The sequence below is a fragment of the Artemia franciscana genome, unplaced genomic scaffold (assembly GCF_032884065.1).
Source record: "Artemia franciscana unplaced genomic scaffold, ASM3288406v1 PGA_scaffold_1179, whole genome shotgun sequence".
NCBI classification, from domain to species: domain Eukaryota; kingdom Metazoa; phylum Arthropoda; class Branchiopoda; order Anostraca; family Artemiidae; genus Artemia; species Artemia franciscana.
In genome coordinates, this window is record NW_027062617.1 from 1,050,148 (window position 1) to 1,064,893 (window position 14,746).

At 34.6% G+C, this 14,746-nt stretch overlaps 1 protein-coding gene across 8 annotated transcripts in view; it reads right to left on the minus strand.

The window, feature by feature from the left end:
- Window positions 1-12,484: 12,484 nt before the first annotated feature.
- The window catches only part of LOC136041197 (CCAAT/enhancer-binding protein gamma-like), a 238,193-nt gene continuing 235,931 nt past the window's right edge, over window positions 12,485-14,746 (minus strand). For 7 of the 8 annotated variants that reach the window (XM_065725768.1, XM_065725767.1, XM_065725765.1 and 4 more), the window contains one exon: window positions 13,237-13,397. In XM_065725768.1, coding sequence (XP_065581840.1) covers window positions 13,246-13,397 — 152 coding nt within the window. In that variant the 3' untranslated portion in view covers window positions 13,237-13,245. Of the gene's footprint in view, window positions 13,398-14,746 lie in introns of all 8 variants that reach the window. The other variant, XM_065725763.1, reaches the window with a different exon arrangement.

Genomic DNA, 14,746 nt, shown 5'->3' on the forward strand with positions numbered 1-14,746 from the left:
CTTCAAATGGACCTAACTTGCCTTTTGAGCTTTGAAAAACATAACTGAAGACTAGAGCAACCAGGAAAAAAAGCACGATCCACCTTGCCTGAAATAGCAATAATGATAACAAAGTTTTAAAAATAAATGCTAGTGTTATATTTAGAAATAATTGTAGGTCTATACATTGGCACAAATTCAGGAGGGGGATATCTAAAAAATCCATATCTTCAAAATTATTTATTTTTTAATGAATTCCAAAACTGAAAACCTTTGTAATTCATCCTGTCAAGGTGTTTCCTATATTAAATGTAAAATAGAAACGGTTTGCTTTGTGTTTTAAAAATACTGAAAGACAACATTTTTATATTGTGGCTACTTTACAAAAAGCAAAGTCTTTGCTGAAGATTTATTCATGTTTTTTTCACCAGAGGCACTTCACATGGATGGGGTGGCCACATAGACTTCGGAGGGGGGGCATTCGATTGAAAATCAAAGTTCTAGTGCCTTTTTAAGAGTCAAAAGTGACCAAAGGCCAACCCCCACCCCACCCCATTTTCCCCCAAACGCTTCCGATAAAATTTTAATGTGACAATTTTGTTAAAAATAATTCAAAATCAAATAACAAAACTCGGGGGTTGATGCTTTTGGTTTAATGTCACCATACTTTTGGTGTGTTACCGAGTGATTTTTTCTCTGTTTTTTTTTTCTTTTGGATAATAAATTAATGCTAAAAATAAAAAAAAACAACTAAAATTTTAATGTGACCATTTTGTTAAAAATAGTTCAAAATCAAATAACAAAAATTCGGGGGGTCGACATAACGCCATAGAATCCAGGGGCAGGTGCTGTAAGCTATGACCCAGAAGCACTCAAGGTTTTATGGGAGGAGTGGTCGCATAAACTTCAAAGGGGGTTAATTTGATTGGAAATGGAAGGTTTTAGTTCAGTTTTTAAGATTTAAAAGTGATCAGAGGGTCCCCCGACCTGTGTCTTCTTTTCCTAAAATGTATCCGACCACAAATAGCCGTGTTATTCAAAATAGTTCAAAGATCAGATAGTAAAACTTTGGGATCGATATCCCCCTCCCCAAAGCCCGGGGGCAAGTGTTCAATGTTATGAACAGGGGTGTATAAGGTTTTTATAGAAGGCATGGTCATAAAAACTTCAGAGGGGGCTCAAATGAATAGAAATCGAAAGCTGTGGTTCCATTTTTAAGAGTCAAAAGTGATCAGAGGGTAACTAGCCTCTCATATCCTATCGAATTTTTGACTTAGTTATTTTGTTCGAAATAGACCAAAGATCATGTAGCAAAAACTCCTGGTGTGACACCCACCCCTAGAACCCGGTGGCAAGTGTTGTAAGTCATGCCCCGGGGACATATAACGTTTTTAAGGAATGGTTGGTCTTATAAACTTCAGAGAGGAGTCATTTGATTGGAAATCAAAAGTTCTGGTCTCATTTTTAAGAGTCGAAAGTAATCAGAGGGTAACTAGACCCCCTCCTTACGCTCTGTTTTATCCAAAGGCATCCAATAAAAATTGTAAGATAGCCATTCTGTTCGAAATAGCTCAAAGATCAGTAGCAAAAACTTCATGGCCGACACAACCCTCTAGAGCCCAGGGGTAACCCCTGGTCCTCCATGTCCAAATCCCTCCCCTCGAAAAAAAACTAACAGTGTTATATTCCGAAACATATGAAAGCTCACCCTCATGGCCTGGCCCCAGCCCCCCTCTCCCCCTAATAAAAAAATGTAAGCGATATTTTATTCTAAAACTTGTGGAAGCAGGCCACTGGCCGTCTATGGCCCCACCTCTTCCCCAAAAAAATTACTGACGATATTTTATCCCAAAACTATCAGAGCTGAACCCTGTCCCTCCATAGCCTGACTCCCCCACAAAAAGAAAAATTAAAGATATTTTATTCTAAAACTTTTGGGATTCAACCTCTGACCCTCCATGGCCAGACCCACATTGTTTTATTTTTATTATTTGTCATGCTTTCTCTGTGGCTTCTCAATTATGCATATGGGGGAGGGGGATTTTTTGGAGGATTTATCTGGGGAGATTTGCATGGGAAATTTTTACCGGGTGCGGATCTGACGCGGGGAAATTTTACGGGAAGAAATTTCGGGGGGGGGGGGATACATATAGGACCACGAATTTAGAAAATTTAGTATTGCACAGGCTCAACAACTGCTAAAAAAAGGCCAGTATAAGTACAATATATGTGTTTTGAACAGTCTAGCCACGAAGAAATAAACAGAAACCAAACATTTGATGTATAATAACAATAGTTGCTCGAAGCTCATCAGTTCAATATTTTTGTTTCTCTGTATTTTTTTTTATTTCTATTCAGCATAGTAACAAGTACAAAATAAAGTATTCGTAATATAATTTATTTTTAGTACAGTGTCAATGAAACAGTAGAAGCAAGACTTTTACAGTTAGGGAAGTGAGCAGTAGCCAAATTCTCTCACATAATAGCCATGCTTAAAACGAGGTTAAAATATTTAATTTGCAATAAATGCTAAATTAGCTTTGGCGATGTACAAATAAATTCACTAATGGTCAAATCCAATTGAATCTCTCCCTTTTAAGTCACAAATAAAATGATTTATAGAACCAAAACACCTCTATTATATTTATCGAATCTCTTTTTCTTGCTATATTCAAACACAGTAAATTATCCAATTTTTTTCTATTTTTAATATGCAGTATTATTTGATCACGGTTGTGTTCGAAAAGGCTAAGGGTATTAAACCACAGTGCAATGTAAGGGTATTAGCCTTAATTTTTTTTTTTTTTGGGGGGGGGGGGGGGTCAGGCCATGAGGATGAGATTTCATAAGTTTTGAATAAAACATGGTTAATGTTTTTCGGGGAGAGGTCGGGCCATAGAGGACCAAGGGTTACCCCCGGGCTCTGGAGGGTTGTGTCTACCATATTTATATTAGTACCTGCTGTATGTTTCTTTGCTATGATTGTTTATTTAATTTCTGTTCGATTTGGGTTTTATTTATTCTTTAATAGTAATTTCTGGTAATTTTGGGTTTGAATTATTATAGTTTTTTTTATTTATTTTGATCTTAAATTTTATATGGCATTTAATTTTCTTAGAAAAACTTCTTTTTCAGAGTTTTCTTTTTTATTAATATACTTGCAATACTCGAAGGCTACGTGAATGTACATTTAAAGGTTGTGTTCCGCCTACTTTCATGTTTTTATGTTAAACTGCTGAAAATTAAATTAGCTTTTTAGACACGCCTGTTCTTGCATCTAAACGAGATGCAATATAAAAACATATATGGGAATAATTTATATTCGGAGCAACCAGGAAAAGTAAAAAGCACGAGCCGCCTTGCTTGAAATAGCAACAATGATAAGAAGGATTTAAAAATAAATGCTATTGATATTTTAAAAAAATGTCGTAGGTCCATACGTTGGCGTAAATTCAGGGGGAAAGGAATCTAAAAAAAAATCTATATCCTCAAAATTACTTACTTTTTAATGAATTCCGAAACTGAAAACCTTCGTAATTCATCCTGTCAAGGTGTTTTCTATATTAAATTTAATAGAGAAACGGTTTATTTTGTTTCTTTTTTAAATACTGAAAGACAACATATTTGTATTATGGCTACTTTACAAAAAGCAAAGTCTTTGCCGAAGATTTATTAATGTTCTTTTTTTTTTTACCTAAACCACTTCATATGGAAGGAGTGGTCGTATAAACTTCGGAGCGTAAGTTTACTGGATTTAATAAGTAGTCTGTAAGTGTACTGGCTTTGCATAAGGTGCGACAGCAAATAATAGGCGGGATGAGGTTAAAAAATATATTTATTAGCTGATAAACCAGCCCCCCAGAATTCAAATTATTTTTTTCTTTTGATTGGAATGCCTATTTTGGAATTTTTACCGAAAAAATTGAAAAAACAAAATAACTACCCCGGCCCCTAAATTAAAAAAGTGCTTAGCCCCTCCTGTTCTCTTGGATTTCGTTAACTGACAACATTACTCTTCGTACCAAGTCAAAACTCTTTTTACCCATCCAAGATAAACCAAGATTTATTTTGTTATTAGAAGCTGATAGTGAAAAGTATTTCTGCAAGAAAGAAAAAGATATATATTAAATTTAAAAAGAAATAGAGAACTCTAATTATGTTGGAAAACAAGTGAGACGTGGAAAACAAGCAAAACCAGTCGATAGAATTGTGTTTCGAGATATGGGATATAAATATCAGTTTCAAAAAAATTTCACGTAATTTAATCTGAATCGGCAACTTCTATCTCTCTATAAATTTCATAGAGATTCTGTCAGTTGACAACAATAAGTATCTCTGAGTGGATGCAGAAGTTTGTTTTTTCATGGGAGGCAAAAACAATCTAGGTACTTGAGACTCATTGAAGACTAACCAAACACAGTGTAATTTACTTTGAAAACATTTTCTTTTATTAACGGCAACTACTACTAGTAACAGCTCGCTGTACCACTCAGTCACCTAAGGAAAATACAGCTACACACGTTTCTTCTCTATTAAAATTTATTGAAAGGTTCCCTCTTTACGCCCCCACCCAACAATTTCTAATTTCCTTTAAATCCTTTTTAAAAACTCTTCCCCCTCCGTTCGGGAGCGGAGTAAAAGGGAGCACTCATTTTCATTTAGCCCTAGAAAGATTGCCGAAAAAGAGGATATTTGGCAATCTATCATACTTCATCAACGACAACAAGAACTTGAAATTAAAAGGGATTTGCTTTTGGTCAAGGTTTTTCAGGAGTCCCACTCCTATTCCTACAGCTGCTCTTCTACCGCTACTGCTCATCACAGGATCAAGCTACCTGATGTAAACATTGCTGAGGACGTGCCTCCTCTACCCCAGTATGGTCTAAACTTGAGGGACTAGAAGGGCGAGTGCCCCAGGCGATAGAACAAACTAAAGAACAAGTTATATAGAAAAGTTCCTCGAAAGAAGTTCTAATTCAACGTTTGAAATTATTTGAATTTCAATGCCTGAGTGTTTTGTCAAGCATAGTTACATGTTTTTAGTAGCCCTCTGCTCTTTCCCTGCTGTTTAGCTTTAAGGGTTCATTTGTGCATAGAGATCATAGAGCTATCTAATGGGTGTGTGCGGGACTTCTACGGTTGTCTATTACCAAGCTAGGTAGGTCCCCCCGTTAAAAATTTTAAGAGTTTCCACGGGCACCAATTCAAGAAAATGAAGGGAGGCAATAGTTTGACTGTTTTTGATGAAGATGTAAAAAAAGTATTTGTTGAGATACATGGAATATATTCCAGCTTACGTGCCTAATAATACTGTTACATTTTCACATCGTTTAATCATTTGCAATAAAAGTCATACATCATTTCTCAGTGGTGAACTATTTTTGAAATGAAAGCTTGAAGTCCTAGAAACTAACATTAATTGTTCCCAGGCAAAGTTAGCATAAATATAGCTTTGCCTACCTTTTTACAAGAATTTACCCGAATGTCTTGCAAGAAAAGGAGAGACAATAAGGAAAAAAAAATAAGGAAAAGAGAAGAAATAAGAATGCTAAGAAGAGGCGGCTATGACTATTGCCTCTTCCAATCATCTAATATATGAATTAAGACAAGAGGGATCGGTCCTTTGTAATTTATATATAAGTTTTTTGAAATATAGACGCTTTAGGATTCTTGCTGCGCTTTTATGGCTCTCAACCTAATTTGCTGCACTCAACCTAAATTTGTGCAATGAAATTAAGATCAAACGTTTAAGCCAAATCGGTGAACTGCTAAAATTGGCAACATAAAATGGAGATCTAGTTGAAAAATAACCTTGTTCCTGTTTTAATAACCACCGGGAGTGTATGTATGTACTAAATTTTTTCTTGAACTTTGGAGATAAAGATGACGAAAGAAAAAGACGAAAGCAGTTTTGCTAAAACAAATGCTAGAATAGCTAGAAAAAATGTACTCTAAAAAGAATTAAAGTATTTCAAATAAAGTGTTGGTATCCATGTTTATTTCTGAAAGCAGCATTTCCAATTTTTATATAAGTAGATTATTGTGTTTTATATTATCAAATAAAAAAAAACAAGTTTTTTCGACTGAAATTAAGGAGTAATATTTTAACTTAAAATGAATAAAAGTTATTCCGTATATGAGGGAACGGTCCCCTCCCCAACCCCTTACTTTGCACGTTAAAGTTTTTCTATTCCTTTAAGAAAACTTCTTATTCCACTTAAATGGCCCTTGTGTTTCAAGAGTCGTTCTTAAAGAATTGGGACAAAAAGTCAAGTTTTAGCATAAAGAGTGAGGGATTGAGGAGAGGGCAGACCCTTCCATATATAGAATAATTTCTGTTCGTTTTTGAGTTTTATTCTTGCTCCTTATTTTTAATTAAAAAAAAATGTTTTTCAAATTATACCTCAGAGTCCACCTCCCTCCTCTGAGGAAACCCTTCCGCACGAAAAATTTCACCGTAGAAAATTCTTGCCGCGTTCAATTCTCGGAAAATTCCACTCAGAAAATTCCCTTCGGAAAAATTGTGGACAATTCCCTTGGAAGATTCTCATTCTTTCGTTTGGAAAACAGTTTTTTGTGTATTAGTTTCTGATGGTTCTTCAGATTATGCCTGAAATTGCCCCTCCTTCACGGCAAATTTTTCCCAGGAACCATCGTCCCAATGGAAAATTTTCCATGGAGTATTTCTCTAGGGGAAAATCTCCAATCCCCCCTTCCGAAAAATCCCTTCAGACAAATCCAATCCCACAAGAAACTTCTTCTAGATAGTTCCGTCGATACATCTCCGCATGAAAAATTGAGTCACTAAAGAGAAAGCAAGACAAATAAAAAGAATTCCTTGTAAAATTTTAACACTATAGAAACACTATAGACAAACAATGGATATATTACATTTGCTCTTTCCCCAGGGAGTGGGGGGGTCATATCATCCCCAGAGGCAAAGTTTTTGAATTTTTCAACTATGCTGAACAATGTGTCTTTCCCTAAATTTTGATCGATTGTCTTCCAGGAAAAAGAAAAGTGGAAGGAGGGCTAGATGCCGTTCAATATTTTTGTTCACTTAAAAAGTATATTCAAACTTTTAATTTTCGTTTGAACTACCCCTCTCTCGCTTTTCTAGTACCGTAAGTTCAATAATATCCCTGAAAAAAAGCAAATAAAAATGTATCCGTGAGCTTTCTTCTGAAAGAAAAACATAAATCTTTACATTTTTGTAAATAGGGGCCTGAAACCTGTACAGTAAGGTCCTCTGATGTGCTGAATCTGATGGTTTGATTTTCATTGAGATTCTTTGACTTCTTGGTGGTTTTATCTTAATTTGATAATCGGGTAAATTTTCCCAGACTTATAGCTTTTGATGGGTAACACTGATCTTCATGCATTTTATGCATTTGGAGTCAGCATAAAAAAGCCAAATCTTTAAATGTACCTATTATTGTCAAAATTTCATTTTTTAGAATTGCGGTTACTACAGGGCCGAGTTGCTCCTCACTTACGGTTTGTTACCACAAACTGTTTGATAATATTGTTCTGAGTATACATATATTTCCTGAATGTTATACTTTAAATTTAATTAATATAACCCACTTCCATTTTATTAGCCATAGGCTATATTTTAGTGAGTGCAGTTTTTTTTTTTTTATAAAATCAATAATAATATGCTTCTTCCAGAAGTAGTGGAAAAACCGATTGATAAACCCAGCACTTTGAATAAATAGGATATATATAATAAATACATACTAATACCATTACTTTACCATGAAATAAGTTCAGCTCTCACTCAAATTACAGTATTGATGGTAAGGCAGGGGCGGCAAAGTCTCCACCCCTCTATGAAAAACTTAAATTCACCTCTGGTAAGGTCTCTGGAATGACATAGACACTCTGCAGACACGGCTTGATAAAAATTAGCTTTTACATTATATAAATATTATATTATTATATTATACAAAAATTACATATATTAAATGCCTAAGGACGAATCAAACAGAATTACAAATCTTATGATTCCTTATTATCAAAGTGTGCTTTAATGCGATTGGTTTGTTTTTGTGACGCATTTGTCGCACGTCAGTTATGTTATTCTTTGTGTTTCGAAAGAAAAAACAAATTATTTCAGATGTCAGTTTTGAGAAGCAAAATGAGAGCACTTTTTGAAGTTTGCTCAGATACTTGTCAAGCGGAAAATAAACATGTCCAAAGGTTCAGCAGACTAATCACTTCCCAAAATAAATGCATCAAAATAGCGTTCGTATTAGCAAAAACAAACCTTATCCTGTCTATTCTGAATGAATATCATGGAAAAATCACATCAAACAGTTCGTGGTAACGAACTGTAGTAAGGAGCGACCCGGCTTAATAGTAACCAAAACTCTAAAAAATGGACACCCCCTAAAAGTCATAGAATCTGAACGAAAATTACACCATCAGATTCAGCGTATCAGAGAACCCTACTGTAGAAGTTTCAAGCTCCTATCTATAGCAGAAGTTTGTATTTTTTGCCAGAAGGCAGATCACGGATGAGTTTTTATTTCTTTTGTTTTTTGTCCCCGTGGGAGGGGCTAAAAGTTACAAACTTTGACCAGTGCTTACATATAGTATTGATTATTGGGAAGTGTACAGGCGTTTTCAGGAGTACTTTTTGGTTGGGGGAGGGGTTGAGAAGAAGGGGATATGTTGGGGGAACTTTCGATCGAGGAATTTGTCATGGGGGAAGAAAATTTCCATGAAGGGAGCGCAGGATTTACTAGTATTATTTAAAAAAAAAAAAAATGAAAAAATAAATATGAAAAAGTTTTTTTCAGCTGGAAGTAAGGAACAGCATTAAAACTTAAAACAAACATAAATTATTACCTATAATAGGAGGTGAGCCCCATAGGAGGGGCTCACCTCCTCCTAAACCTCGCTCTTTACGCTAAAGTATTTTTAGTAATGTCAACTATTTATTCTACGGCTTTTGTGACTCAGGGGTCATTCTTAATGAATTGGGACAAAATTTAAGATTTAGTGTAAAGAGAGAGGTACTGACGAGGGGGCGAACCCTCTCATATATGTAATAAAAATATGAGAATAAAAAGTTCTTTACGTAAGCTAATTTATAAGTTACGTATATCTTTTACTAATAAAAAGATTCGTACAAAATTCAAAGTTCTAGTTGCCTTTTTAATTAACCAAAAAATTGGAGGGCAACTAGGCTTCCTCCCTCGCTCTTTTTTTCTCAAAATCGTTCGATCAAAATTATGAGAAAGCCATTTAGCCAAAAAAAAAAATAAATATGCAAATTTCGTTTTGATTATTCCTCTGCGGAGAGCCAAAATCAAAACATGCATTGATTCAAAAACGTTCAGAAATTAAATAAAAAAACAAGTTTTTTCAACTGAAAGTAAGGAGCGACATTAAAACTTAAAACGAACAGAAATTACTTCGTATATGAAAGGGGCTGCTTCCTCATCAACGATCCGCTCTTTGCGCTAAAGTTTTTTACTGTTTTAAAAAGTAGAGTTGAGAGAAAAAGTCAAACTTTAGCGTAAAGTGCGGGACGTTGATGAGGAAGCAGCCCCTTTCATGTACGGAGTACTTTCTGTTCGTTTTAAGTTTTAATGTCGCTCCTTACTTTTCAGTTAAAAAAAAAATTATTTTTTTTTAACTGATTTTTTTCAACCTCGCTCTTTACGCTAAAGTATTTTTAGTAATGTCAACTATTTATTCTACGGCTTTTGTGACTCAGGGGTCATTCTTAATGAATTGGGACAAAATTTAAGATTTAGTGTAAAGAGAGAGGTACTGACGAGGGGGCGAACCCTCTCATATATGTAATAAAAATATGAGAATAAAAAGTTCTTTACGTAAGCTAATTTATAAGTTACGTATATCTTTTACTAATAAAAAGATTCGTACAAAATTCAAAGTTCTAGTTGCCTTTTTAATTAACCAAAAAATTGGAGGGCAACTAGGCTTCCTCCCTCGCTCTTTTTTTCTCAAAATCGTTCGATCAAAATTATGAGAAAGCCATTTAGCCAAAAAAAAAAAAAAAATATGCAAATTTCGTTTTGATTATTCCTCTGCGGAGAGCCAAAATCAAAACATGCATTGATTCAAAAACGTTCAGAAATTAAATAAAAAAACAAGTTTTTTCAACTGAAAGTAAGGAGCGACATTAAAACTTAAAACGAACAGAAATTACTTCGTATATGAAAGGGGCTGCTTCCTCATCAACGCCCCGCTCTTTGCGCTAAAGTTTTTTACTGTTTTAAAAAGTAGAGTTGAGAGAAAGAGTCAAACTTTAGCGTAAAGGGCGGGACGTTGATGAGGAAGCAGCCCCTTTCATGTACGGAGTACTTTCTGTTCGTTTTAAGTTTTAATGTCGCTCCTTACTTTCAGTTAAAAAAAAAATTATTTTTTTTTAACTGATTTTTTTCAACCTCGCTCTTTACGCTAAAGTATTTTTAGTAATGTCAACTATTTATTCTACGGCTTTTGTGACTCAGGGGTCATTCTTAATGAATTGGGACAAAATTTAAGATTTAGTGTAAAGAGAGAGGTACTGACGAGGGGGCGAACCCTCTCATATATGTAATAAAAACAATAGAATAAAAAGTTCTTTACGTAAGCTAATTTATAAGTTACGTATATCTTTTACTAATAAAAAGATTCGTACAAAATTAAAAGTTCTAGTTGCCCTTTTAATTAAACAAAAAATTGGAGGGCAACTAGGCTTCCTCCCTCGCTCTTTTTTGTCAAAATCGTTCGATCAAAATTATGAGAAAGCTATTTAGCCAAAAAAATAAATAAATATGCAAATTTCGTTTAATTATTCCTCTGCGGAGAGCCAAAATCAAAACATGCATTGATTCAAAAACGTTCAAAAATTAAATAAAAAAACAAGTTTTTTCAACTGAAAGTAAGGAGCGACATTAAAACTTAAAACGAACAGAAATTACTTCGTATATGAAAGGGGCTGCTTCCTCATCAACGCCCCGCTCTTTGCACTAAAAAGTTTTTTACTGTTTTAAAAAAAAGAGTCGAGAGAAAGAGTCAAACCTTTGCGTAAAGGGGCGGGGCGTTGATGAGTAAGCAGTCCCTTTCATATACGAAGCAATTTCTGTTCGTTTTAAGTTTTAATGTCGCTCCTTACTTCCCGTTAAAAAAACTTGTTTTTTTGTTTAATTATTATATAAGATGGCCTATGGACTATTGCCTATTATAAGATGGACTATTGCCTATAGCACTATTGCCCCACATTTTCTAAATCGGATTACCTCATGCCACAAATCTGAACAGACAAGAAAACTTAATTTTCAGGAAGACAATAGATCTGCCTTTTAAAATCTGACTTGTGAGGAATGATAAGTCAGTAAAAATAACGAAAATGTTTTGAGACACAATATATTTTATAAGTAAACTCACTTTTTTCTGTCAAGCTCATTTCTTACATGAAATAAGTTCCAAAAAAACGAAGTTAAAGATAAATTAAAATATTTTTGTTTTGAAACTTGCTGCAAGAGAGATACACTAAAAATATGCAACAAATGAATATTTAAACTTTAGAGTTTAAAAAACAGAAGACCTTTAAGGTAATCTTGCATAAACACCACCTAATATAATTTAATTTTTAATTAAATAATTTTAATTATTACGTAATAAATAATTTTAATTAGGTAAATAGTTACCTAATAAGTAATTTTACTTATGTTGTATGTTGTTATGCTGTTATGTTATTTATGTTGTTTTTTTTCTTGTTTTTTTCTTTTTTGTGTGTTTACTCCACAGTTTAAAGTATTTTGTGGGTTATAAGTAAATTATTATTATTATTATATTACCTGAAAATATATCTTCCAGAAAAACAACATTGAAGTAGAGGATAGTAGGAATGAAATCTGGTCATTTGGATTGATTAAATAAACAGCACAAACAACGACACATACCTTCAGAATTAAGATCCATCAAAAATTCAATTGTAATAAAAAGCATATGAATTTTCAGTTATGCAGTTCTTGGTAAAGTGGACACCAAATTTAAAGAAAAGAAAGGTGGGTTAAAAATCATCAAAAAATAAGCTAAAAACGCAAGGTAAATGAAAGGAACTTATTTCATCTAAACTTAAATCTATACTTATGTATAAATGTTACGAACCTGATATAATCCACATAACTTAAGACAGAGGGTGCCATCTAAAAGGATGCAATTTTGATGAAAATGCAGCCTCATATTCATCATGTATAAAAACCCTACTGTTGAGGTTTCAAGTTCCCATGCGCAATACACGAGATTTTGTCTTGTTTTCCAAGAAATTTAATACTCAATGCGTCATTATTTTACCTAAAAAATTATCTAAAAAAACGTTTTAAGTAAGCTAAGGATTCAACATGAAGGAATCATCAAAAAATAAGCTAAAAACACATGACACCAAACAACTTAAGAAGGTATAACTTTCCTGGTCTTTTGAATTCAACAGATTGTTAAAATATAAACTTTTACCGACGAAGTGTTCCCAAATTTAATCTAATTAGTTTTACATATTTATTTTCAAGGTTCAACATGACAACAATGACAAAAATGTAGCACTGCCTTAAAAGCTTCATAAGTTTGAAACAAACAAATGCTAAATTTTTAAAATCACCGTTCTCAGGTATGAATAGACCTAAGATGGGCCCAGAGGGGCATTATATTCTATTTTGATATGCTTGGTACTTCAAATGCTATGTCAACATGACAGGGTTGAAAAAAAAATATAGCACAGCCCTAAAAGCTTCATAATTTTGAAACAACCAAATGCAAAATCTTTAAAATCACCGTTCTCAGGTATGATTAGACCTAAGATGCGTCCAGGGGGGGTGATATTCTATTTGATGTCTTTGGTATTTCAAATGTTATCTGAAAATCTCTTTTAGTCAATCCATTTGCGCCATTATTGAACACTATTGTTTACCAAGACAATACGCGTGGGTTTTAAGTAGTGGCAGTTCTAGGCCTGAGCAGGCATGGGGAAGGCAGCTGTCCCCCCAGTTTGTGTGACGTCTGCAATTAAATTTCTTTTAATTTATATTTTTACACTCCTATTAAGCTACCTTGACCCCCCTCCCCCCGATTATGAGGCCTAAGACCACTACTGCTTTAAAGTAAGAACCTTGTAACAGAAATTGCCACAGAAACAGCGTAAAAGTAACAATGGTAAAGAAAATGTTCCGTTTATGGTTCTCAAAATTAAAACTGGAACTTGAAAGAAATCAGTCTTTCAACAGGACACTTAGAAGTAATGATTGTTAATCACTTTGTCACTTGTAAATCATCATCACTAGACACCGGCTCTGCGCTGCTTAGTTGGTCATACTTTGTTTCAGGAACTTCTTCATGCTCAGGCTTCTCGACAAGGAGAGCAAGAATCTCTTCTCTTGTTAAAACAGATGAGCCAGGAGCTCCTAAAAGAAGAAAAGGATTAGTATTGTAGGTTTATTAAGGTCTAATAATAGGCACATTCACTATCTAAAAGCTACAGGTACTAATAACTGAACACTTTACATCAGTTCGTATTTTGAAAATCACTTGTCAAACAGCCCATCTTTAAACAATTTCTGAGCCTGATTGATGTCACCAAAAAATTTGAAAGGAAGAAGACATGCTTCCAAATTATAGCTAGAATAATGGAGAATATTTTATGTATAAAGATTGAGACATTTCTAGAGAAGAAAGGTCTTTTCTTTAAGAACCAATTTGCTTTTTTTTTTATTTTTGCTATAGGGTTCTCTGATACGCTGAATGCGATGGTGTGATTTTCGTTAAGATTCTATGACTTTTAGGGGGTGTTTCCCCCTATTTTCCAAAATAAGGCAAATTTTCTCAGGCTCGTAACTTTTGATGACGAAGACTAAATTTGATGAAACTTATATATTTTCTTTTGATATATCTTATAGCATTTTTTAGAGTTTCGTTTACTATTGAGCCGGGTCGCTCCTTACATACAGTTCGTTACCACGAACTGTTTGAAAGACCATTTAACACAGAATATCGTGCTACTATAGTCAAATTATTCCACCAACCCATTTATATTTCCTCATATAGTTACAGTTACTTTCCTTCCCCACATCAAATCGGCCTAGGCTAGAATACATCTTATTCCTAGTCATTCCAATCTGGGCGTTAAAGCCCCTAAAGAAATGCTCTATTTCTGCCGGAGATTTTTATCGCTTGAACCTTGCAAACCTAAATATTGTCCTATTCATCATGAGTCATACTTCCTGTCTATATACCCTGTCCTTTCAGCCTGAATAAATACATTTTACTGCTCCGTTCAAGCTGAACCCTCGTGCATCTGACCTCTCCTGCAACAGAAGCCCCGTGCATTCGAACCCGCATGCAGCCAACTCCTCCTGTAAATTAACTCGTTAGCAACTGAACCCTAGTGCAACCGAACTCTATTTAACTGAACCCTTGTACAAATGAGCCCCGGTGCAAGTCCACTCCATTTAACTGAACCCTCGTGTAATTGAACCCCCGTGCAACTGAACCCCCGTGCAACTGTATCTCCGTGCAACTGAACCCAAATATAACTGAGCCCTCGTAAAACAGAACTCCTATACAAATGGAACCCCTGTTTAACTGGACCCACGAGGAACTCAACCCACGTGCAAGTCATCTCCATTAACTATACCCCCTTGCAACTGAACCCGCGTCTAACAGGGCCCCGTGACACTCAACCCACGTAAATCTTAACCCATTTAGCTGAACCTCCATTCAACAAACAAGTGGCTTTAATGGTTTTTGAAGTCCC